The 26373-nt window shown below is 48.1% G+C and overlaps 1 protein-coding gene across 4 annotated transcripts; it reads right to left on the reverse strand.

Annotated features, from left to right (window-relative positions):
- Positions 1-6188: 6188 nt before the first annotated feature.
- LOC124005973 (P2Y purinoceptor 3-like) lies at positions 6189-25011 on the reverse strand. Of its 4 annotated transcripts, XM_046315617.1 has the most exons (4): positions 24648-24999; positions 24011-24117; positions 7999-8434; positions 6189-7802 (listed from the first exon to the last, which is right to left on the reverse strand). In XM_046315617.1, the coding sequence occupies exons 3-4, from the start codon at positions 8415-8417 to the stop codon at positions 7097-7099; spliced, it is 1125 nt and encodes a 374-aa protein (XP_046171573.1). In that variant the 5' UTR covers positions 8418-8434; positions 24011-24117; positions 24648-24999; the 3' UTR covers positions 6189-7096. The 4 variants fall into 4 exon arrangements, with proteins under 4 accessions (XP_046171573.1, XP_046171575.1, XP_046171574.1 ...); XM_046315619.1 differs by lacking the exon at positions 24011-24117 and having other exon boundaries at positions 24895-25011; XM_046315618.1 differs by lacking the exon at positions 24011-24117.
- Positions 25012-26373: the final 1362 nt, after the last annotated feature.

A 26373-nucleotide genomic window follows, 5' to 3' on the forward strand; every position in this document is an offset into this window, starting at 1 on the left:
CCTGTACACCGTAGATGACCCCTCAGTAACCCCTGACCTGTCCGTCTTTCGAACTCTGAGATCTGATAGGTCACTTTTCAGGAAGCTGAGGAGAGACATAGTTTCTGAGGCTATGTCCGGGTTTGACATTGACATCCTGTTCTTGTCCTTATCACCAACAACACCACCACTTAGCAACCGACGGAACACTGTAATCTCCTCCCTAGCAACCCCTCCAGTGTCCCCTGTGGCTGGGGATGGGGGATTGACAGGGGGAAGAATGCGGGGTTGGCCTCTAACAGGGGCGTGGGTAAAGTTATCCCCGTGTCCGAAGCTGGGGGAGCGGTACATGGTGAAGTTACCGTGGTAGGTCTTACTGAGCATGGAAGAGGAAGCACCAACCACACTGCCTGGGGTAGTAACATTACAATTCACCCTTCTGTTAGCATAGCTAGCTTGGTCCTCTTCTTTCAGCGTCTCGGTGCTACAGTATCTACTGCTGCTCTGCGAGCCGCCAGGACTCGAAATAAATGACGAAATGTTGACCTTTGACACCCGCGACACTCCTGAGAGGGGTGTGGTTATGCGAGATGTCCCCGCTCCGACTGATGTGTATTTGCGTCTGTAGCTCCCCTGAGCTCCCATCTGGTTAGGAATGGAATTGCGTCCCCACAGTGCTGCACAGGTGCTAGAGGCTTTGGGTTCTCCGAGCCGGTTCCGGGAGCTCCCAGTCTGTTCTGCGGTGGTGTTCTGTTGGTGTCTCTCAAGGTGTTCCATCATACCCGTCTGCTCGTCGTCACTGTCATCTGATTCGCCATCGTCTCGCCCCGTAGCTACGGCAACCTCGTTGTTCTTCTTTTTTCTCAGTGAGCGGCGTCTCACGGTGTTTCTGCTGGGTCCTAGTGAAGCAGGGCTGTCCTCCTCACTGCCTGAAGACCTGCCGAGGACCTTACCACCCCACCAGCCATTCTTACCGCGGGAGAGGTAACCTCCACTGACACCTAACGATTGAGGGCTCCTTCCTCCTGCTCGGTGGTGGTACTCCTCTTCTTCGTCTCCTGAGCTGAACCTCCAGCGGGCTGTGATGGCTGCCCTGGCTGAGGCTCTACCAGAGGAGGGGGCCACCGGTCTGGAGGAGCTATGTGAGGAATGTAAACTGTCCCTGGGATGTCTGGCCCCCTGGCTTTGCCTCTGCTCTCCAGAGGGGCGGACACGGGAGGAGGAGAGGCCCCTGGAGTTGCTCCGAGGTGGGGGGGCAGGTGCAGCGGTGAGGACAGAGGGTGGAGGGTCAGAGTTCAGACTAGAAGTCCAGGTCTCAGGCCCCTCTCCTCCACTGCTGGGGCTGTGGGCTCTGTGTGTGTTTGATGGCTGGGCCACCCTAAGAAACCTACCACTTCTACGAATACTAGTGCTGGCTGGCTCAATCTCTGCGTCGTCTGAGTAGTGCTGGTCAGGGTGAAAGGCTGAGTCCATGCCCTGCTGTCTCCTCTCTCTGCCCAGGGAGGCAGCCCTGCTGAGGTGTCTGTCTGACAGTGAGAGGCTAGTGGCTTCAGGGGTTGGGCTGTTGGGAGACTGCCTGTCGCTTATGTCTGCTAAAGAGTTGTCTTTAGAGCTGGCGGAGGGCTGGCGCTGGTTAGAACATTTTAAATCCTCTGCATCAAAAAGCTCTCTGATCTTGGTGACACTGGGCCAGTAGGTTAGGTCAACGTGAACAGGAGGATCTCCATGGTGACTTGGGAAGTAGCTCCTGTGTGACTTGCAGGCAGGCGCCCCACTGACAAAAACGTAATCCTCAGTGTTCGAAGTCTTACTGCAGTTGTTGTTATAAGAGACAGACGGATCAATGTGGGAATAATCTATTTTACCAGCCCCAACGCTGCCTTGAGGAGATTTGCGAGTATATATCCATTTTTGATTTCTCTCCGAATCCGATCCAGAGACCGAGTCTGTGCCCGAATAAAACTTCTGTTCGTTAACTTTAGTGTCATTCGGAGACACTGTTAAAACCGTGTCAGGAACTTGTAAATATCCACTGTCCTCGTGGAATGATTTCCGAGATGGGGACACTTCTCCCCTGTTGCTTTTAACCCTGGGTAAAGTTGTGCTTTTCCCGGCAACGTTACTGCCAGGGCTCGGAGCTCCATGCGTTCGAGACGAATTAGTGCTACTGAACTTCTCAGTGAGTTGGCGAATAGAGGGAGAAATGGAGGAGAGAGGAGTGGAAGAGGCTTTCTTTAACTCTGCGGTTGAGAGGCTGGCAGCGGAGATTTTGGAAACTTTCCTTGACACACTAACATTACGCATAGCCGAGGGCTGCGCTTTCTCGGCCGCTGCTGTAGATGGAGGGGGAAGGGCGCTGCTCCTACCCTCCAAATGCGTTGTTTTGTTTAGTTGTTCTTCACAGCAACTTTTATTCGCGCTACAACCTAACTTTTTGAAAGAGACACTGCGATACACCTCCTTTTCTGCCATTGTGCACGTATTTATTTCGTTCATTTATCTCCTTTTGCTAATTCATTGATCCAGCACCTTTTCTTTCTGCAGTGCCTAGTTTTCACCCCCGTACAATAGGCGACTTTAACCACAACTTGCTGGCAGTGGAGTAGGGTTTCTCTCAACTCCACTGAAAAGAGGGCTAAGGGTTTTACACTAAAAGGAGAGTGAATTGTGGAGTAAACAAAGTGAAAGAAATATATAACTATTCTGCATTCTGACCTTACAATATGTCCTCTCGAATCGCATCCAAGCACGACGAAAAAGGGCAAAAGTTTGTCCAAACGTTTCTCCCTTCAACTATGCAGGTTTTTTTTCTCTCCATAGATTCCCCCATATTCCCGAATCTTTCCCATCACTTTATACACGCGGATTGCCCTCAACTCACAATTCACTATAATCCCGAACTGTTGCTATGTTCCTTATTTTTGTTGACATAATTGAGTGATTTGTGTTTTTGAATGCAAATGCCTGAGAATGAGAGAACAGTCGTGGGCGGGACTAGTCGGGGTATAAGGGCTGTCATAGCCCCTCGGGAATAGGCAGAAAAAAAAACATTTCCTTTTAGATGGGGATAAACAGATATTGCGGGCAGAGAGGGATAATTATAGCTCAGGACCGTGTAAACCGTCGGAGCGCTGAGAAAATGTACTTGCAACTAAATCAAACTAGAATAATATTTGGTAACAGTGTTTCCACTGTCAGTGTATTTAATGAAGTGATTATTAAGTGCTGACTCACGCGGGGTCGTGAGTGTCGTGTTTGCGAATTGTGTCAACGTTAATAAAGCATTTTCTCTCGTGCACAATGGTTTATGGTTTTTCCCATGACGGTCTGGTAAAGTAGCTCTTTGTTCGAGCAGGGATATTATACCGTTCTCTGGGCGATGGAATGTTGACCGCAGCGCCATCTTACGGTCGATGTATAAAAGTTCATATTTTTTGCTCTTAGTGTCGAGCCTATGACCTGCCTCTCCCAAAAACCTGCTCCCACTGTTTTTGTAGATGACGGGCAGAGCAGGAACAGAACATTTCCAATGAATATATGAACTGTATAGCAGAATTACAACTCATTTGGTTGATACATGTAATCTTTATTGACAACAGCAAGTTTATTACAGTGTCAACAGGCTTGTTAATTGGAGAGGCCATCTACAAAGCAGAGGCATGAGCATGTATGAAACAGCACAACTAATAAATACATGTACTAACATAAGTGAAGAAATAAAACTAATTTTGTAACAAAAATATAATTCAAGTTCTCTTTATGTTATAAAAATAAGACTTCACTGTAAAACAAAAACAAAAATACACTGACTCAAATATATCCACTCCAAGAAGAGCATCTGACATCTACCTTGGTTCCTATTAGACCCATACAGACATGTGCCCCACATATAAGACACATCACTTCATTAAGGGCCTTACGCTAAGGAAGAGGTTAAACAAACACACTCACACACACACTAAGGCACGCACAAACATTCCAGACAGACTTAGGAACAAAAACATCAGCTGTCACTCACATTTGACCAAAACAAGTCAATCATTTGTGGTATTGAGTAATCCAATCTTCTGCAGCTGATACACACAGGAACAACAGCGGATCTGTCAGTCCTGTGATATTCTCTTGGAGACGTATGTACAAGGCCATGGTTTGAAAAAAAATAACAGAAAAACAAAAACACATTAAGCAACGTTTAACTAAAATAAAACTAGACCTCATCATGCAGTGAATTAGACCACAAAGCATCAGTATCCATCTACATGCCAGGGACACGTTGTCACGTGCTTATTTCAAGACATTTACAATGTTTGTCTCAGACATTCTCACTTTTAAAATATGTCTAAATACCTATTAGATGAGAAAGGTACAGTACACACAAGAAACAGCACACCACAGTCGAAACAGACAGTCAATTTCAAAAGGATAATTCAACCCCAGAATATATATATATATTTTTTTATGAAACTCTGGTCAATTTGGTGAAAGCATGTGTTCAATGGTCCTTCTGTAGCTCAGTTGGTAGAGCATGGCGCTTGTAACGCCAGGGTAGTGAGTTCGATCCCCGGGACCACCCATACGTAGAATGTATGCACATATGACTGTAAGTCGCTTTGGATAAAAGCGTCTCCTAAATGGCATATATTATTATTATTCTATCGGTAGGTCAAATAAAACATATCCTAGTGATTTAACTTGGAAGTGGTCAGTCTGTGAAATCAGGAAATCTTGTAGGAACGCGTCATAGCTAGATGGTTCTCATCACGTTTCATAAAAGCTTCTAAAAACAATTACCTGCACTCCAGATCACCAAATCGGCCAAAAGATAGTATGAGCATACTTGTCTAGAGCGCATCCACTCATTTACATATATAACGGGTGGGTCTAATCCTGAGTGCTGATTGGTTAAAACCGCATTCCAGCCGGTGTCTATTCCGCAAATTACCACTAAGTAAATCTATGACGTTAAAATGCCGATTTACTCTGTTCCATCTCACTGCGCAATCCACTGTCTCATCCACGCAGCCAGGAAATGTATAAACTTGAGCTCCACTATAAAAAAAGCATTTAGACATTATCTCACATCTCTTTTAGACTAACATTTAGTTTTCAACAGCGGAGATTTGTATAAACCTTGCTGTCTGTATCTCCGACATTTGCAACATTGAAACAATAATTCCCCCATAGGCAGTATCTCGGGCCTAACAACACCCGTGTCAATATATCCTCCAAAGACCAGCTTTTCGGGCAAATATGACAAAGTACACATTTCACTTAGATATGCTCAATCTAAAACACTGTACCAATTTATTCAACTCAGTTGTCCTTCAAGTACCATCTTGCAATGCGTACTGTGTGCCTGTGGGGAAACGTGGATCATTGTTGAAACAATGGATCATTGTTGCCATAACGTATTCTGTACTCACTCTGGGCAGAGAGGAACTGCAACCTGAACAGTGAGATATAGTCCTAAATTGATAGTAGATTGTTCAGGTGATTTTACAGCCAACTAGCTACTTTACATGCTGATATTGACTTTGCTATTGTCGTGTGTAGCCACGTTTGCTAGCTAGCTAGCCAACCCAGAAAGAGAGCATTGAATGTTTTGTAGTTGACTTGAACTGCAAAAGATTCCACATAGATTTTCAAATAGCTAAAAATGAAACATTTGTTCAAAAAAAAAATATATATATATATACTGCTCAAAAAAATAAAGGGAACACTTAAACAACACAATGTAACTCCAAGTCAATCACACTTCTGTGAAATCAAACTGTCCACTTAGGAAGCAACACTGATTGACAAATTTCACATGCTGTTGTGTAAATGGAATAGACAACAGGTGGAAATTATAGGCAATTAGCAAGACACCCCCAATAAAGGAGTGGTTCTGCAGGTGGAGACCTCAGACCAGTTCTCAGTTCCTATGCTTCCTGGCTGATGTTTTGGTCACTTTTGAATGCTGGCGTTGCTTTCACTCTAGTGGTAGCATGAGCCGGAGTCTACAACCCACACAAGTGACGTGACAGTCTGGAGACGCCATGGAGAACGTTCTGCTGCCTGCAACATCCTCCAGCATGACCGGTTTGGTGGTGGGTCAGTCATGGTGTGGGGTGGCATTTCTTTGGGGGGGGCCGCACAGCCCTCCATGTGCTCGCCAGAGATAGCCTGACAGCCATTAGGTACCGAGATGAGATCCTCAGACCCCTTGTGAGACCATATGCTGGTGTGGTTGGCCCTGGGGGTTCCTCCTACTGCAAGACAATGCTAGACCTCATGTGGCTGGAGTGTATCAGCAGTTCCTGCAAGAGGAAGGCATTGATGCTATGGACCGGCCCGCCCGTGCTATGGATTGGCCCGGCATGCTCATCAGGAGCATGCCCAGGCGTTGTAGGGAGGTCATACAGGCACGTGGAGGCCACACACACTACTGAGCCTAATTTTGACTTGTTTTAAGGACATTACATCAAAGTTGGATCAGCCTGTAGTGTGGTTTTCCACTTTGATTTGGAGTGTGACTCCAAATCCAGACCTCCATGGGTTGATAAATTTGATTTCCACTGATAAATTTGTGATTTTGTGGTCAGCACATTCAACTACGTAAAGAAAAACATATTTAATAAGAATATTTCATTCATTCAGATCTAGGATGTGTTATTTTAGTGTTCCCTTTATTTTTTTGAGCAGTGTATATTGTTTTCTTATATTAGTGTTAATACACTATTAATCATAGGAATTTGTGGTGGATTATTCCTTTAAGGCCATGGGACATGTAGGTAACACACGCCACCTAGTGGCTCATATAGTAAACAGACATACAGGATGCATTACATAATACTATGGCAACCAAACGCAGTGTTGTGGCTGACTACTTCATGCATTTTAGCAAACACACTGACTTGTTCCCATGCTGGCAGAGCAGAAGTCACTGAGGGTTCTGGATGGGTTCTAAGTACCCAAAACCCATGTATCTAGGTGTTGTAATACAACTGTGGACTATGGATGTTTCTCACACACACACACACACACACACACACACACACACACACACCTTAGTTATTTTGTTTCAAAGTGAGTTTACCATTGAATGAGCTTTGAGTTAAACATGGGTTCTAAATAATCAAGGGTTCTTGGTGAGGTTTTTCACTTTCTCACATCTTGGTTCCCTGTCTCTGAGAGTGGTGATCTTGGTGACCAGTATTCTGGTGTTCTTGCGGAACCGCGGCTGTGTGAAATAGAACAGTATAGGATCTAGAACGCTGTTCATGCTGGCGAACGGCCTGGTGCACTTGTAGATCACTGAGAACAGGTTCCGTGTCGCACACGGAGCATCTGATAAGGTTCGTACCAACAGGTACATGGTCTTAGTGAGGTGGAACGGCAGGAAGCTCACAGCAAACACCGTCACCACGATGACTATCATCTTCACCGCCTTGTCCCGTTTCTCCATTGAGGCGGCCATGTTAACACCCTGATAGGACGGCGGGCGGCAGAGGAGGTGACCCATGCGACAGTAGCACGCCACGATGCCCATAAAAGGCAACAGGAAGCCCAGGCAGGTCAGAGCCATCCCATAGGGGTAGTAGTCAGCCGAGTGCTCCGGTGGACTCAGGTCGTAACAGACGGTGCGGTTGCGTTGTGTTCCTGTGGAGGCGTAGTGGAACGTGGGGGCACAGAGGACGGCGACCACCAGCCACACTCCCCCACAGACCACCCATGCCAGCCTGCGACCCCCCTGCTTGTGCCAGCCGGCCATAGGGTGGCAGATGCCCACGTAGCGCTGGAGGCTGATACAGGTCAGGAACAGGATACTGCCATGCAGGTTACTGTGGGAACAATAAATAATATCTCTGATGTTATAATGACAGGGTTCCCTCTGCACAATACACTCAAAGCTCCCTCCGCAGAAAGGTAACATGCAGTGTATGACTCATTATTACTTGTAGAACTGTAAGTATGAGTTTTTCAAGTAATCTATAGAACTATGATAATAATAGGTCAGTTAATGAGTAGCTCTTCTACCTGTAGAACTGAAAGCGGACCAGTTTGCAGGCCAGCTCTCCAAAGGGCCAGTAGTCATGACTGGCGTAGTTGTAGATGAGCAGAGGTAGTGACATCACATACAGGAAGTCAGCCGTGGCCAGGTTGAGCATGTAGACGTTGCTCCGGGTCAGGTTGGGTCGTGACCTCCAGATCTTCAGGATGACCACTCCATTCAGAGGCAGACCAATCAGGAAGACCACACTGTAGATGGCAGGAAGTAGGAAGCGCTTAAAATCCTCCTTATAGGTGCAGTCTGACCCTGTGACATTGTTGTCGCCCATGGCGATGAGGTTGTCCTCCGAGTGGGGTTCTGTGTATGGTCCAGAGGAGGAACCTTCTGTGAATGTTCCATTTAGGAACGGTTCCGTAGAGAACACTTCTAGAGAGGATATTGACATGGCAACAGCTTCACATTCTGAAACAGGGAAGAGAGGAGAGTGTTAATTGCATCAAAGTTGATAACCCTGCAGTGCTGCTCAATTAACCAATTATTTTTGTTTTGGTTGTTAAATAACTAATTGACTGACATCGGTACAATTACTTGAATTCCTTTTAGTTTTGTTTTTGTGAGCCCAACGCAACTAATTCACGATAGAAATCAGGTCAAGAACTATGTGGAATGCAGGGCTGAAGGGAGTTGTAGTTTGCAACCTAGTTCAGTGCAGAAACATGATAATTAACTACAATGACCATAATCCATTGTGCCCATTCTTTTAGGCTCAGACAGAGATGCATACACTTACGCTTGCTGCCAGCTCTTCGCACTGGCGTCATGAACCCCAAAAATCTGAGGGGGCACAAAGTACATGAGGATGGCTAGGGGAGATGATCTGTAGGGGGGCTTGGCATGGCTAGGGGAGGTGATCTGTATCTGGGGGCTTGGCATGGCTAGGGGAGATGATCTGTAGGGGGCTTGGCATGGCTAGGGGAGGTGATCTGTAGGGGGCTTGGCATGGCTATCTGTAGGGGGGCTTGGGGAGGTGATCTGTAGGGGGCTTGGCATGGCTAGGGGAGGTGATCTGTAGGGGGCTTGGCATGGCTAGGGGAGATGATCTGTAGGGGGCTTGGCATGGCTAGGGAGGTGATCTGTAGGGGGCTTGGCATGGCTAGGGGAGGTGATCTGTAGGGAGGTGATCTGGGGGGCTTGGCATGGCTAGGGGAGGAGATGATCTGCTAGGGGGGATCTTGGCATGGCTATGGGAAATGATCTGTAGGGGGGCTTGGCATGGCTAGGGGAGGTGATCTGTAGGGGGGCTTGGCATGGCTAGGGGAGGTGATCTGTAGGGGGGCTTGGCATGGCTAGGGGAGGTGATCTGTAGGGGGGCTTGGCATGGCTAGGGGAGGTGATCTGTAGGGGGCTTGGCATGGCTAGGGAGGTGATCTGTAGGGGGGGCTTGGCATGGCTAGGAGAGGTGATCTGTAGGGGGCTTGGCATGGCTAGGGGAGGTGATCTGTAGGGGGCTTGGCATAGCTAGGGGGGCTTGGCATGGCTAGGGAGGGGAGGTGATCTGTATGGCTAGGGGAGGGGGTTTGGCATGGCTAGATGGGAGGTGATCTGTATCTGTAGGGGGGGGGGGCTTGGCATGGCAGCTAGGGGAGGTGATCTGTAGGGGGCTTGGCATGGCTAATGGGGAGGTGATCTGTGATCTGGGGGTTTGGCATGGCTAGATGGGGAGGTGATCTGTAGGGGGGTGGCTTGGATCCTGGCCCTGTCTTGGCATGGCTAGGGAAATTGGACCATTTAGGATATTTCCAAACACCTAAAACACCTTTCTCCTGCAATCTAGAGCCATTAGCATTATGCCTAATTCTATGTCAAAAATATATGTATTTTTCTTTCTTTAAAAAAAAAAGAAACTAAATGTGCTTCTCTGCATCTCTGATGAGGAAAAAGGCTAATAGATCTGACTGCACCGCTGACTGGCTGACTGACTGCAAGTTGAGGAATAATGTGAATAAACTCAACAAAAAGAGGAAGAAAACTGTATTATGAAGCCAAGATCAATGATATAAAGAAAGACTAAATGAAATCAGATTGTTTTTATTCATCACAAAACCATTTGACGTTGCCAATTACTTTAATGATTACTTCATTGGCAAAGTGGGCAAACTTAGGCGAGAAATGCCAACAACGAACAGTAAGCCATGGTATTAAGGTATAAAAAAAATAACAAATCATGAAAGAAAAGCATTGCAAGTTTGAATTTTGTGAAGTTAGTGTGGGAGAGGTGGGAAAGTATTTAGATCAGTAATGACAAAGCTCCTGGCATTGACAAGTTAGATGGAAAGATATGGAGGATGGGAGCTGACTCTATAGCCACTCCTATCTGTCATATGTTTAATCTGAGCCTAGAGGAAAGTCTTTGTCCTCAGGCCTGGACGGAAGCCAAAGTCATTCCACTACCAAAGCGTGGTAAAGCTGCCTATACTGGTTCTAACAGCAGACCTATCAGCTTGCTGCCAGCTCTTAGCAAACCGTTGGGGAAAAATGATGTTTGACCAAATACAATGCTACTTCTCTGTAAACAAATTAACAACAGACTTTCAGCATGCTTATAGAGAAGGGCACACAACTGCACTGACACAAATGACTGGTGATTGGTTGAAAGATATTGATAATAAGAAGATTGTGGGAGTTGTACTGGTACATTTCAGTGCAGCCTTTGATGTTATTGACCATAACCTGTTGTTGAGAACTTGTGTTATGGCTTTTGGTACAAATCATTCCCTAAATTGTAGACCTCAGCTGAATCTTGTAATGAATGGTGTGGCAGTTGAACAAATTGAAGAGACTAAATTAGTTAGTGTTAATTTAGATTGTAAACTGTCATGGTCGAAACATATAGATTCAATGGCTGTGAAGATGGGGGAGAGAGGTCTGTCTGTAATAAAGGGAGAGGTCTGTCTGTAATAAAGGGAGAGGTCTGTCTGTAATAAAGGGAGAGGTCTGTCTGTAATAAAGGGAGAGGTCTGTCTGTAATAAAGGGAGAGGTCTGTCTGTAATAAAGGGAGAGGTCTGTCTGTAATAAAGGGAGAGGTCTGTCTGTAATAAAGGGAGAGGTCTGCTGCTTTTTGGCACCACACTCCACAAAGCAAGTCCTGGAGGCTCTAGTTTTATCTTATCTTGATTATTGTCCAGTTATATGGTCAAAAGCTGCAAGGAAAGACCTAGTTAAGCTGCAGCTGGCCCAGAGGGCTGATATTAATACTATGCATGTCAGTCTCTCTTGGCTAAGAGTTAACTAAGGAAAGACTGACTGCATCACTTCTTGTTTTTATAAGAAACATTAATGTGCTGGAAAATCCAGTACGGTGTTTAGCAGTGGGAATGCCTGTCTGTCAGCCCATCAACATCTCTCTCTTATCCAGTGTTTAGCAGTTGGAATGCCTGTCTGTCAGCCCATCAACATCTCTCTCTTATCCTAGCCCCTTCACCATCAACATCTCTCTTATCCTAGCCCCTTCACCATCAACATCTCTCTTATCCTAGCCCCTTCACCATCAACATCTCTCTCTTATCCTAGCCCCTTCACCATCAACATCTCTCTTATCCTAGCCCCTTCACCATCAACATCTCTCTCTTATCCTAGCCCCTTCACCATCAACATCTCTCTCTTATCCTATTCCCTTCACCATCAACATCTCTCTTATCCTAGCCCCTTCACCATCAACATCTCTCTTATCCAGTGTTTAGCAGTGGGAATGCCTGTCTGTCAGCCCATCAACATCTCTCTCTTATCCTAGCCCCTTCACCATCAACATCTCTCTCATGGCCTGTCTGTCAGCCCCCCACTACCCACTCTTGGATTGTAGTCAAAAAAGTTTTGGCCACGACAAAAAACATATCCACTGCATTTCAACCCTGCCACAAAAGGACCAGCTGACATGTCAGTGATTCCCTCGACTGTTGACGAGGACAAGGCTGGAGATCACTCTGTCATGCTGACTGAGTTCGAATAACAGACTGGAAGCTTCAAAAGTTCATTGTTCTTCCTCTGTCATCCATGGTTACCTGCAAGGAAACACGTGCCGTCATCATTGCTTTGCACAAAAAGGGCTTCACAGGCAAGGATATTGCTGCCAGTAAGATTGCACCTAAAACAACCATTTATCAGATCATCAAGAACTTCAAGAACAGTGGTTCAATTGTTGTGAAGAAGACTTCAGGGAGCCCAAGAAAGTCCAGCAAGAGCCAGGACCGTCTCCTAAAGTTGATTCAGCTGCGGGATCGGGGCACCACCAGTACAGAGCTTGCTCAGGCAGCAGGCAGGTGTAAGTGCATCTGCACGCACAGTGAGGCGAAGACTTTTGGAGGATGGCCTGGTGTCAAGAAGGGCAGCAAAGAAGCCACTTCTCTTCAGGAAAAACATCAGGGACAGACTGATATTCTGCTAAAGGTACAGGGATTGGACTGCTGAGGACTGGAGTAAAGTAATTTTCTCTGATGAATCCCCTTCCCGATTGTTTGGGGCTTCCGGAAAAAAGCTTGCCCGGAGAAGACCAGGTGAGCGCTACCATCAGTCCTGTGTCATGCCAACAGTAAAGCATCCTGAGACCATTCATGTGTGGGGTTGCTTCTCAGCCATCAACATCTCTTAACCTGGCCCCTTCACCATCAACATCTCTCTCTTATCCTAGCCCCTTCACCATCAACATCTCTCTCTTATCCTAGCCCCTTCACCATCAACATCTCTCTCTTATCCTGGCCCCTTCACCATCAACATCTCTCTCTTATCCTGGCCCCTTCACCATCAACATCTCTCTCTTATCCTGGCCCCTTCACCATCAACATCTCTCTCTTATCCTGGCCCCTTCACCATCAACATCTCTCTCTTATCCTAGCCCCTTCACCATCAACATCTCTCTCTTATCCTGGCCCTTCACCATCAACATCTCTCTCTTATCCTAGCCCCTTCACCATCAACATCTCTCTCTTATCCTAGCCCCTTCACCATCAACATCTCTCTCTTATCCTAGCCCCTTCACCATCAACATCTCTCTCTTATCCTAGCCCCTTCACCATCAACATCTCTCTTATCCTAGCCCCTTCACCATCAACATCTCTCTCTTATCCTAGCCCCTTCACCATCAACATCAATCTCTTAACCATCAACATCTTATCCTAGCCCCTTCACCATCAATATCAACATCTTATCCAGCCCCTTCACCATCAACATCTCTCTCTTATCCTAGCCCCTTCACCATCAATATCAACATCTTATCCAGCCCCTTCACCATCAACATCTCTCTCTTATCCTAGCCCCTTCACCATCAAAGTCTTATCCTAGCCCCTTCACCATCAACATCTTATCCTAGCCCCTTCACCATCAACATCTTATCCTAGCCCCTTCACCATCAACATCTTATCCTAGCCCCTTCACCATCAACATCTTATCCTAGCCCCTTCACCATCAACATCTTATCCTAGCCCCTTCACCATCAACATCAATCTCTTAACCATCAACATCTTATCCTAGCCCCTTCACCATCAACATCAATCTCTTAACCATCAACATCTTATCCAGCCCCTTCACCAATATCAACATCTTATCCAGCCCCTTCATCAATATCAACATCTTATCCAGCCCCTTCATCAATATCAACATCTTATCCAGCCCCTTCATCAATATCAACATCTTATCCAGCCCCTTCATCAATATCAACATCTTATCCAGCCCCTTCACCAATATCAACATCTTATCCAGCCCCTTCACCAATATCAACATCTTATCCAGCCCCTTCACCAATATCAACATCTTATCCAGCCCCTTCATCAATATCAACATCTTATCCAGCCCCTTCATCAATATCAACATCTTATCCAGCCCCTTCATCAATATCAACATCTTATCCAGCCCCTTCATCAATATCAACATCTTATCCAGCCCCTTCATCAATATCAACATCTTATCCTAGCCCCTTCACCAATATCAACATCTTATCCAGCCCCTTCATCAATATCAACATCTTATCCAGCCCCTTCATCAATATCAACATCTTATCCAGCCCCTTCATCAATATCAACATCTTATCCAGCCCCTTCATCAATATCAACATCTTATCCAGCCCCTTCACCAATATCAACATCTTATCCAGCCCCTTCACCAATATCAACATCTTATCCAGCCCCTTCACCAATATCAACATCTTATCCAGCCCCTTCACCAATATCAACATCTTATCCTAGCCCCTTCACCATCAACATCTTATCCAGCCCCTTCACCAATATCAACATCTTATCCTAGCCCCTTCACCATCAACATCTTATCCTAGCCCCTTCACCATCAACATCTTATCCAGCCCCTTCATCAATATCAACATCTTATCCTAGCCCCTTCACCATCAACATCTTATCCAGCCCCTTCACCAATATCAACATCTTATCCTAGCCCCTTCACCATCAACATCTTATCCTAGCCCCTTCACGTCAACATCTTATCCAGCCCCTTCACCAATATCAACATCTTATCCTAGCCCCTTCACCATCAACATCTTATCCTAGCCCCTTCACCAATATCAACATCTTATCCTAGCCCCTTCACCATCAACATCTTATCCTAGCCCCTTCACCATCAACATCTTATCCAGCCCCTTCATCAATATCAACATCTTATCCTAGCCCCTTCACCATCAACATCTTATCCAGCCCCTTCACCAATATCAACATCTTATCCTAGCCCCTTCACCATCAACATCTTATCCTAGCCCCTTCACCATCAACATCTTATCCTAGCCCCTTCACGTCAACATCTTATCCAGCCCCTTCACCAATATCAACATCTTATCCTAGCCCCTTCACGTCAACCTCTTCACCATCAATGTCATCATTATCACCCACATCTCTCTCAGTCCAAACCACAAGTGGGCAAGTGTTAGAGATTGGCTTTGGAAGTCAGCTCTAGCAATCTCAGACAAACATACTAGGCTTCTATTGTCTGAACAGTGACGCATGGTTTCACAACATTTCATACCAGGAATGACAAGTGAGGGGGATGAAAGGGAGTGCCAATATTCCACATCACAGTGTGTGTGTGTGTGTGTGTGTGTGTGTGTGTGTGTGTGTGTGTGCTGAAGTACCAGTTTCCTGGCAGCTGATTTAACCCCCCCCTCCCATCTCTCACTTTCTCTAGTACGCTGTGAATGTGTGTGATGACTGAAGTACTCCTTCTCTGTGAATGTGTGTGATGGCTGAAGTACTCCCTCTCTGTGAATGTGTGTGATGGCTGAAGTACTCCCTCTCTGTGAATGTGTGTGATGGCTGAAGTACTCCCTCTCTGTGAATGTGTGTGATGGCTGAAGTACTCCCTCTCTGTGAATGTGTGTGATGACTGAAGTACTCCCTCTCTGTGAATGTGTGTGATGGCTGAAGTACTCCCTCTCTGTGAATGTGTGTGATGGCTGAAGTTCTCCCTCTCTGTGAATGTGTGTGATGGCTGAAGTTCTCCCTCTCTGTGAATGTGTGTGATGGCTGAAGTACTCCCTCTCTGTGAATGTGTGTGATGGCTGAAGTACTCCCTCTCTGTGAATGTGTGTGTCCCCTCACCAGCCCCCTGAAGTGCTGCCATGACCCTGTGGGCAAAGTGTTTGCCCAGCGCCTCTCATTTCATTGGAAAACATGTCTGAGGAGTGTGTGCATTTCCAATAAAAAGCTCCAGATTGCCCACCTAGTGTGGTGGTGTGTCTAATCCAGAGAATACTCAGGAAGTATAGACAGGTGCAAACTCACACACTGCCAAAGCTGTCAGACACACATCACATGTGGAGATCACACACCTAGGCACACGCACTTATTTATGAACTGCATGAGCAGGAGACCAAAACCAGACACATCAGATATATCAACAAGATAACATTAAGCCTCATCTTCCATTTGCTCTTTCTCGTGCACAGTGATTACACACACAGACAATAATGAAATTCTCTGATTAAATCCCTGACCATGCGAGGAGGGCAGCTTTTCCTCAGCCTAATCAATGACTAATGCTGCCGTCTCCTCTTCAGTCTGTGATTTTACTGGATGGATGAGGGGGCGGTCGCCCTGTCTTCAGCTCTGACACACACACACACACACACACACACACACACACACACACACACACACACACACACACACAAAAGCCAAGGCCATATCTGGTTAAATGAATTTACATCATCAATCAATCTGGACAGACGTCGTAACCTTAGAAACAAACCTCATCAATCAATCTCAGGACAGACAAGGTATAACTCTAAAATAGACATACAAGAAAAAGTGGAAGTTACCAGGGTTTATTTCTAACCCAAATCGGACCCTCACCTAACCCAGCGGGGACACCAACACTTCAAGATAACAAGTTGTGTCCAGATTTCTGTGTGCTACTGTGGGTCAATATTACAACAAACAACACCTACCATTACGGATTACTGCCATCAGAGCTGGCTTCTCCCCCTGACACAGTTAGGAGGAACAGCTAGGGGGAACAGCTAGGGGGGGACAGTTAGGAGGGGACAGCTAGGGGGGAGCAGCTAGGGGGGGACAGTTAGGAGGGGGACAGCTAGGGGGGGAACAGCTAGGGGGGAACAGCTAGGGGGAGCAGCAGGGGGGACAGTTAGGAGGGGGACAGCTAGGGGGAGCAGCTAGGGGGGACAGTTAGGAGGGAACAGCTAGGGGGGGACAGTTAGGAGGGAACAGCTAGGAGGGAACAGCTAGGGGTGGACAGTTAGGGGGGAACAGCTAGGAGGGAACAGCTAGGGGTGGACAGTTAGGGGGAACAGCTAGGGGTGGACAGTTAGGGGGAACAGCTAGGGGTGGACAGTTAGGGGGAACAGCTAGGGGTGGACAGTTAGGGGGAACAGCTAGGGGTGGACAGTTAGGGGGAACAGCTAGGGGTGGACAGTTAGGGGGAACAGCTAGGGGTGGACAGTTAGGGGGAACAGCTAGGGGTGGACAGTTAGGAGGGAACAGCTAGGGGTGGACAGTTAGGAGGGAACAGCTAGGGGTGGACAGTTAGGAGGGAACAGCTAGGGGTGGACAGTTAGGAGGGAACAGCTAGGGGTGGACAGTTAGGAGGGAACAGCTAGGGGTGGACAGTTAGGAGGGAACAGCTAGGGGTGGACAGTTAGGAGGGAACAGCTAGGGGTGGACAGTTAGGAGGAACAGCTAGGGGTGGACAGTTAGGAGGGAACAGCTAGGGGTGGACAGTTAGGAGGGAACAGGTTGGGGGGAACAGCTCGGGGGGAACAGCTAGGGGGGAGCAGCTAGGGGGGAGCAGCTAGGAGGGGGACAGCTAGGGGGGCAGTTAGGAGGGGGACAGCTAGGGGGGGGAACAGCTAGGGGGGGAACAGCTAGGGGGGAACAGCTAGGGGGGAACAGCTAGGGGTGGACAGCTAGGGGGAACAGCTAGGGGGAACAGCTAGGGGAGGAACAGCTAGGGGGGAACAGCTAGGGGTGGAACAGCTAGGGGGGAACAGCTAGGGGGAACAGCTAGGGGGAACAGCTAGGGGGAACAGCTAGGGGGAACAGCTAGGGGGGAACAGCTAGGGGTGGACAGTTAGGAGGGGGCCGGTTGGGGGGAACAGCTAGGGGTGGACAGTTAGGAGGGGGAACAGCTAGGGGTGGACAGTTAGGAGGGGAACAGCTAGGGGTGGACAGTTAGGAGGGGAACAGCTAGGGGTGGACAGTTAGGAGGGGGTCGGTTGGGGGGGAACAGCTTGGGGGGAACAGCTAGGGGGAGCAGCTAGGGGGAGCAGCTAGGAGGGAACAGCTAGGAGGGGGCCGGTTGGGGGGAACAGCTTGGGGGGAACAGCTAGGGGGGAGCAGCTAGGGGGGAACAGTTGGGGGGAGCAGCTTGGGGGGAGCAGCTAGGGGGAGCAGCTAGGGGGGAGCAGCTAGGGGGGAGCAGCTAGGAGGGGGCCGGTTGGGGGGAACAGCTAGGGGGAACAGCTAGGGGGGACAGTTAGGGGGAACAGCTAGGGGTGGACAGTTAGGGGGAACAGCTAGGGGTGGACAGTTAGGGGAACAGCTAGGGGTGGACAGTTAGGGGGAACAGCTAGGGGTGGACAGTTAGGGGGAACAGCTAGGGGTGGACAGTTAGGAGGGGGCCGGTTGGGGGGAACAGCTAGGAGGGGGAGCAGCTAGGGGGAGCAGCTAGGAGGGAACAGCTAGGGGTGGACAGTTAGGAGGGGGCCGGTTGGGGGGAACAGCTTGGGGGGAACAGCTAGGGGGGGAACAGCTAGGGGGAGTAGCTAGGGGGGACAGTTAGGGGGAACAGCTAGGGGTGGACAGTTAGGGGGAACAGCTAGGGTTGGACAGTTAGGAGGGGGCCGGTTGGGGGGAACAGCTAGGGGGAACAGCTAGGGGGGGAGCAGCTAGGGGGAGCAGCTAGGAGGGAACAGCTAGGGGTGGACAGTTAGGAGGGGGCCGGTTGGGGGGAACAGCTTGGGGGAGCAGCTAGGGGGGAGCAGCTAGGGGGAGCAGCTAGGGGTGGACAGTTAGGAGGGGGCCGGTTGGGGGGAGCAGCTAGGGGGAGCAGCTAGGGGGGAGCAGCTAGGGGTGGACAGTTAGGAGGGGGCCGGTTGGGGGGAACAGCTTGGGGGAGCAGCTAGGGGGGGAGCAGCTAGGGGGAGCAGCTAGGGGGGCAGCTAGGGGGGGCAGCTAGGGGGGGGACAGCTGGGGGAGGAACAGCTAGGGGGGGGACCAGCTAGGGGGGGAACAGCTAGGGGGGAAGACAGCTAGGAGGGGGGACAGCTAGGAGGGGAGCAGCTAGGGGGGAAACAGCTAGGGGGGAACAGCTAGGGGGAACAGCTAGGGGGAACAGCTAGGGGGAGGAACAGCTAGGGGAGGAACAGCTAGGAGGGGAGGCAGCTAGGGGGAGCAGCTAGGGGGAGCAGCTGGGGGGGGAACAGCTAGGGGGGAACAGCTAGGGGGGAACAGCTAGGGGGGGAACAGCTAGGGGAGGGACAGCTAGGGGGGAACAGCTAGGGGGGCAGCTGGGGGAGGAACAGCTAGGGGGGGGGAACAGCTAGGGGGGGCAGCTAGGGGTGGACAGTTAGGGGGCGAGTAGCTAGGGGGGAACAGCTAGGGGGGGGAACAGCTAGGGGGGACAGCTAGGGGGAACAGCTGGGGGTGGGAACAGCTGGGGGGGGGGGGAACAGCAGCTAGGGGTGGACAGTTAGGGGGAGCAGCTAGGGGGGAGCAGCTAGGGGGAGCAGCTAGGGGGGGGAGGGGACAGCTAGGGTATCCAGTATTTATGCTGCAGTAGTTTATGTGTCGGGGGACTAGGGACAGTTTGTTATATCTGGAGTACTTCTCCTGTCCTATTCGGTGTCCTGTGTGAATCTAAGTGTGCGTTCTCTAATTCTCTCCTTCTCTCTTTCTTTCTCTCTCTCGGAGGACCTGAGCCCTAGGACCATGCCCCAGGACTACCTGACATGATGACTCCTTGCTGTCCACCTGGCCATGCTGCTGCTCCAGTTTCAACTGTTCTGCCTTACTATTATTCAACCATGCTGGTCATTTATGAGCATTTGAACATCTTGGCCACGTTCTGTTATAATCTCCACCCGGCACAGCCAGAAGAGGACTGGCCACCCCACATATGCTCTCTCTAATTCTCTCTTTCTTTCTCTCTCTCGGAGGACCTGAGCCCTAGGACCGTGCCCCAGGACTACCTGACATGATGGCTCCTTGCTGTCCCCAGTCCACCTGACTGTGCTGCTGCTCCAGTTTCAACTGTTCTGCCTTATTATTATTCGACCATGCTGGTCATTTATGAACATTTGAACATCTTGGTCATGTTCTGTTATAATCTCTACCCGGCACAGCCAGAAGAGGACTAGCCACCCCACATAGCCTGGTTCCTCTCTAGGTTTCTTCCTAGGTTTTGGCCTTTCTAGGGAGTTTTTCCTAGCCACCGTGTTTTTACACCTGCATTGTTTGCTGTTTGGGGTTTTAGGCTGGGTTTCTGTACAGCACTTTGAGATATCAGCTGATGTACGAAGGGCTATATAAATAAATTTGATTTGATTTAGGGGGGAACAGCTGGTTGGGGGGCTAGGGGAGGACAGCTAGGGGAGGACACAGCTACGGGGGGGGAACAGCTAGGGGGGGAACATGGAGTGACTGGAAAGAGGCTAAAAATCTGATCTGATACACAGAAGCAGCAGTCTGCTCTGCTAAGCGTCCTGACACCGGTCTGCTCTGCTAAGCGTCCTGACACCGGTCTGCTCTGCTAAGCGTCCTGACACCGGTCTGCTCTGCTAAGCGTCCTGACACCGGTCTGCTCTGCTAAGCGTCCTGACACCGGTCTGCTCTGCTAAGCGTCCTGACACCGGTCTGCTCTGCTAAGCGTCCTGACACCGGTCTGCTCTGCTAAGCGTCCTGACACCGGTCTGCTCTGCTAAGCGTCCTGACACCGGTCTGCTCTGCTAAGCGTCCTGACACCGGTCTGCTCTGCTAAGCGTCCTGACACCGGTCTGCTCTGCTAAGCGTCCTGACACACCGGTCTGCTCTGCTAAGCGTCCTGACACACCGGTCTGCTCTGCTAAGCGTCCTGACGCACCGGTCTGCTCTGCTAAGCGTCCTGACGCACCGGTCTGCTCTGCTAAGCGTCCTGACACACCGGTCTGCTCTGCTAAGCGTCCTGACGCACCGGTCTGCTCTGCTAAGCGTCCTGACGCACCGGTCTGCTCTGCTAAGCGTCCTGACGCACCGGTCTGCTCTGCTAAGCGTCCTGACGCACCGGTCTGCTCTGCTAAGCGTCCTGACGCACCGGTCTGCTCTGCTAAGCGTCCTGACGCACCGGTCTGCTCTGCTAAGTGTCCTGACGCACCGGTCTGCTCTGCTAAGCGTCCTGACGCACCGGTCTGCTCTGCTAAGCGTCCTGACGCACCGGTCTGCTCTGCTAAGCGTCCTGACACACCGGTCTGCTCTGCTAAGCGTCCTGACACACCGGTCTTCTCTGCTAAGCGTCCTGACACACCGGTCTGCTCTGCTAAGCATCCTGACACACCGGTCTGCTCTGCTAAGCGTCCTGACACACCGGTCTGCTCTGCTAACCGTCCTGACACCGGTCTGCTCTGCTAAGCGTCCTGACACCGGTCTGCTCTGCTAAGCGTCCTGACACCGGTCTGCTCTGCTAAGCGTCCTGACACCGGTCTGCTCTGCTAAGCGTCCTGACACACCGGTCTGCTCTGCTAAGCGTCCTGACACACCGGTCTGCTCTGCTAAGCGTCCTGACACACCGGTCTGCTCTGCTAAGCGTCCTGACACACCGGTCTGCTCTCTTAAGCGTCCTGACACCGGTCTGCTCTGCTAAGTGCAACATCAAGCTATCTATCTGATGTCATAGCGAGTAGACCAGCTTATTCAGCATGTAGCTCAATACCAATTCTTCAAACTACTTATTTGTTAAGTACTGTAGCTCAATATCAATTCCACAAACAACTTATTTTTAGTCTCCAAACCCCTACAGTCTTACAGCTCCTGACTTTCAGTTACACCCAAAAGGAGATCCTACAGGGGTGTTTCGGCACTTCTGCTCTGAAGAGCCCTCTAGTGCATTGTCAAGGGGTTTGTACAGACACCTCTGTCACCGAGGCAGAAGTTGTCATGGTTTCGCAAGGCGAGGAGGAAGTGAATGTGCAGCTGGTGAAAGGACCATTATTAAAACTAGAGACATGCAGGACAGTTAACTCTGACCAATAAAGGAAAGTGAAAGGGGGATACCTGGTCAGTTGTCCAGCAGAATGCCTTCAGCTGAAATGTGTCTTCTGCATTTAACACCAACCCCTCTGTATCAGAGAGGTGAGGGGGGGCTGCCTTAAACCGACATCCACGTCTTTGGAGCCCGGGGAACAGTGGGTTAACTGCCCGGGGGACAGTGGGTTAACTGCCCGGGGGACAGTGGGTTAACTGCCCGGGGGACAGCGGGTTAACTGCCCGGGGACAGCGGGTTAACTGCCCGGGGGACAGCGGGTTAACTGCCCGGGGGACAGCGGGTTAACTGCCCGGGGACAGTGGGTTAACTGCCCGGGGGACAGTGGGTTAACTGCCCGGGGGACAGCGGGTTAACTGCCCGGGGGACAGCGGGTTAACTGCCCGGGGGACAGCGGGTTAACTGCCCGGGGGACAGCGGGTTAACTGCCCGGGGGACAGCGGGTTAACTGCCCGGGGGACAGCGGGTTAACTGCCCGGGGGACAGCGGGTTAACTGCCCGGGGGACAGCGGGTTAACTGCCCGGGGGACAGTGGGTTAACTGCCCGGGGGACAGTGGGTTAACTGCCCGGGGGACAGTGGGTTAACTGCCCGGGGGACAGTGGGTTAACTGCCCGGGGGACAGTGGGTTAACTCCCTTGCTCAGGAAACCATGTTAATGGATGGTATTGTTATTCCTCACCAGGTCTCAAAGCACTTTAATATGTCGGAGAGGAACTCCTCAAATCCACCATCTGTAGCAATGGCACCAACCTGTATAGTCCATCCATCCCTGAATGAACGTTACCCCCCCATCAGACCAGGAGAGAAGCAGTTAACATAGAATACACACTGCTTCTCAATCTCCCTCCATCCTCTATGTCAACTATGTCTGTGCCAGTGGAGACAGAGAAAGCACCCACAGGACCCTGACTAATGTCCGGTGTGGTCTGACCCAACAGGACTTTTACTGGAAACACAGCTGTAGTCACTATACACATACTATGTTTTCCATCACAGACAGACACACAGGTGTACACAGACAGACACACACAGGTGTACACAGACAGACACACACAGGTGTACACAGACAGACACACACAGGTGTACACAGACAGACGCACACAGGTGTACACAGACAGACGCACACAGGTGTACACAGACAGACGCACACAGGTGTACACAGACAGACGCACACAGGTGTACACAGACAGACACACTATTCTGCTGTGAGGTGTTAAAGAGAACAGCTGTATATCATTCATCGGCCATGTGTTTTTATAAATAATTAGCAGTGTTTCCCCTAGGAATTTATTCAGCAGCGGAGGAAGAGTTAGCAGGAGTCCATGATAAATGTCACTGCTAAATGTATATAGGGGAAATGGGAAACAATGAGTAGCCTAAACATGTCTGGGAAGGAAGGTAGAGCTACGGAAAGCTGTAAAACTGAGTGGGTACTGTACTCCATATGCACAACATAGTGCTTGCTGTTTCTAATAACATATTATTGAATCTCAAACAACGTGTGTGTGTGTGTGTGTGTGTGTGTGTGTGTGTGTGTGTGTGTGTGTGTGTGTGTGTGTGTGTGCTTGAGGAAAGAGTAACTCGAAGGGTTGGCTTTTATCAACGCGCTGCTCTAAAGTGCACCACCAAAAAGAGGACTTCCTGTTTTTCAAAATTACAGCAACAGGACTACAAATTCCCAACCATTCATCATGACACAGTGAAGGTTATTGAATAGCAATATTAGGACACCTGGTGTTGTTGACACGTGAAGACAGGTTAAAATAGCTATGCGTTTTAAAGGGGGAATCTGCAGATCAAACAATAACATAGAAGTTACCATGCCACAGTTTGGGTAAACAACTGAGGGATAGGACTGGAGAAATGTTTCCAGTCTCAAATTCACAGACACAGTTATGGATGAAAGGACTGACCAACCATGAAACAAGATTCGAGTTTTAAATCGTGTTTTGCGGCTATACATTATTGTTTTACATGACTTTATTTACAAACAATGGAGTAAAATAAGTGAATAAGTTCACTAGGCATTTATCAATTATATTCTTCAAGAATTAATGGGTATATTTCATGATCCTTTCTTAAATTCGATCTCAAAATTCCCCTTTAAAGGTAATTAACTCATGTCTAAAAAAAATTGTCTCGAAGATTTGATCATATTTAATTCGGAGAGCCATTGCCAACATGATTTGTATGATAGTAGTCTGAAACATGTTTACCTATGGTATAATGACTATACAATGTGCCAATTAGGTTATTTAAAGTCGTCTGCATTTAAAGTGAAATTGTAACTCTTACCTCTGCAGCTGCGACAAAATATCGACTTTCTCTGTAGCTGTCAACAAGTGGGAGATATAACCCTGCGAAGGTGCCTCAATCTACCTCGTGTTTGACCAGGCAGTCGCCTAGTAGCCCAAACAAAGAAGTACTTTCATGAAAAAAAAGTAGTAAGTCAATCAATAGAGATCCTTCATAAAGTCCATCTGATTTTCATGTTTTCCGCAGCACAAAAGAGCATGATATTAATGGCATTTGGCGGATTCGAGTATGATGAACCGCGCGGTACCGGTCTATGAGGCCGGTGACTTGAACTGGCTAAACCACAGAGGGAGGAGCACCGTCTCAAATCAAACAGTAATCTTCGTCGCTCGGTCATGCTGTCAACAAGGCATCATTGTGCATCGTCCAGAAACACATATATTTTCCTCAAAATATATATGTTTGAATTTTCGAACTACTTTTCATTGGGAAGGCAGATAAAGAGTGTTTGTCAAAAGCAATCACTTTTGCATGTGGAAACAGAATCCAGCTCATTACTCCGTGCTAATGACGTTACATGTGTCTTGAACAAGGAACCTTGCTCACACCCAGTAGGGTAAATGGAGGGTTTACGTCATATACCTCTTATTTTTCACTGGGCATTGCTTATACTCACTTCTTAATCCCCACCGACACTATAACAAATAATTTCCTTCACGTTTCTATGGTGGGAGTTTTGACTATAGTCTACTTTGAAGCAAGGTAAAAACATGCCTGATACTATAAAATAAAACGTCCAGGTGTCAAACAATTAAGAAACAGGACAAATATAGTGATGCTAATGATACCACTAACAGTCTTCTGGTAGATGGAAAGGCTTTCCCAAAAACCTTCTCTATTAAACGTTAACTAGCTACAAATACCTGTCAAAATGATATTACGATTATTTGTATCAATCCAGTGGCCAATTATTTAGCAAACTCCATCTCATGTGCTGCAGAACCACCGATAATCAAACGGTAGCGCCACGTGCCTGCACACGTCAACTAAAGGGTAACCATTCTCAAAAATCAACATTTTATTAGATTTTTTTTCCCCAGACTTCAAAAGTGGTCTCCTGGTGTGGTTTAAGCATTGTTATGGACGAAAAACAGAAAAAAAATTGTGGAACATCTGAAACTGGTGAATTTCTGACTCGGTTGATCTGTTTCAATAGTAGTCCTACTATTAGCCTAATGAACAGAACAGCTTGGGTTGGTCTGACTGTGAAAGACCAATATGGGATTTATCATTTGGGTAATTCAGAGTGTATGTCAAATGCACAATAGGTTCCCAGGCCGTCATTGAAAATAAGAATATGTTCTTAACTGACTTGCCTGGTTAAATAAAGGTAAATTTAAAAAAAAAAAATAGTGAGCTTAATGTGGATCATTTCACAGTGGTTTCAGAGTCCTGCAATATCGACCCAATGACACCAATATTTGTGTAAACTCTGCATAGTTGTGTTCTGTAGGTGTCACTGAGTAAACTGATACCCCATATCATTGGTGCACCCTCCATAGGTAAGGCTGAACAGTGCATACACAGTGTATATATGTACTGTATGAATGACCCCAATGCATTTATGCAGTCTAATAAATACACAGTGTATATATGTACTGTATGAATGACCCCAATGCATTTATGCAGTCTAATAAATACACAGTGTGATTTGAACGTTTTTTTGTTACTGTTTGTAAAATGTATATTTTAAAAACTTTAAGTTATATAAACAACATTCCAACTTTTTTTTTAGCATTGTCTCTTCCAAACATGGCATTATTCCACTATTTGTATCTGTTTCTGTCAGTTTTAATAGGGGACTTTTATTTTGAAGGCAAACTGTAAATTCCACTATTGTGACTATTCCTTATTGTGGCTAGCTTCCCACAGGTGTGCTCTGCTTGTATCAATTTCTCACAGGAAGTAGAGTTCACGCGGAAAAAGGAGGGGGAGAGCTGTCACACTGAAAGAATTTTCTGCAATTTCAACAGTAAAACACTAGAATGCACGGTCAAATATAAAAAAATGAATTTAACATTAATGCTGTAGGTTGCACTGCAGCTACTCTGCTGCCAGCATAATAATATATAATAATAATATATGCCATTTAGCAGACGCTTTTATCCAAAGCGACTTACAGTCATGTGTGCATACATTCTACGTATGGGTGGTCCCGGGGATCGAACCCACTACCCTGGCGTTACAAGCGCCATGCTCTACCAACTGAGCTAAAGTGCAGAAGATGATGGATGAGCTTCATCACGTTCTCTCCAGAGGGAAAACAATCAAAATAATACAACACGCCTCTGGCCCTGTCTCAACTTTTATGACCTTTTTTATAGAATCTGTCAATACTGAAG

The sequence above is a fragment of the Oncorhynchus gorbuscha genome, linkage group LG19, assembly GCF_021184085.1.
Source record: "Oncorhynchus gorbuscha isolate QuinsamMale2020 ecotype Even-year linkage group LG19, OgorEven_v1.0, whole genome shotgun sequence".
In the NCBI taxonomy this organism is placed as follows: Eukaryota; Metazoa; Chordata; class Actinopteri; order Salmoniformes; family Salmonidae; genus Oncorhynchus; species Oncorhynchus gorbuscha.

What these genes read in the sequence shown, in the direction of transcription:
- LOC124005973 (XM_046315619.1), bottom strand. Translation starts at nt 8,417, where the DNA reads ATGTCAATATCCTCTCTAGAAGTGTTCTCTACGGAACCGTTCCTAAAT. An exon ending in GTCCGCTTTCAGTTCTACAG is followed by an intron (nt 7,803 to 7,998) that starts GTAGAAGAGCTA and finishes TTGTTCCCACAG; the next exon opens with TAACCTGCATGGCAGTATCC.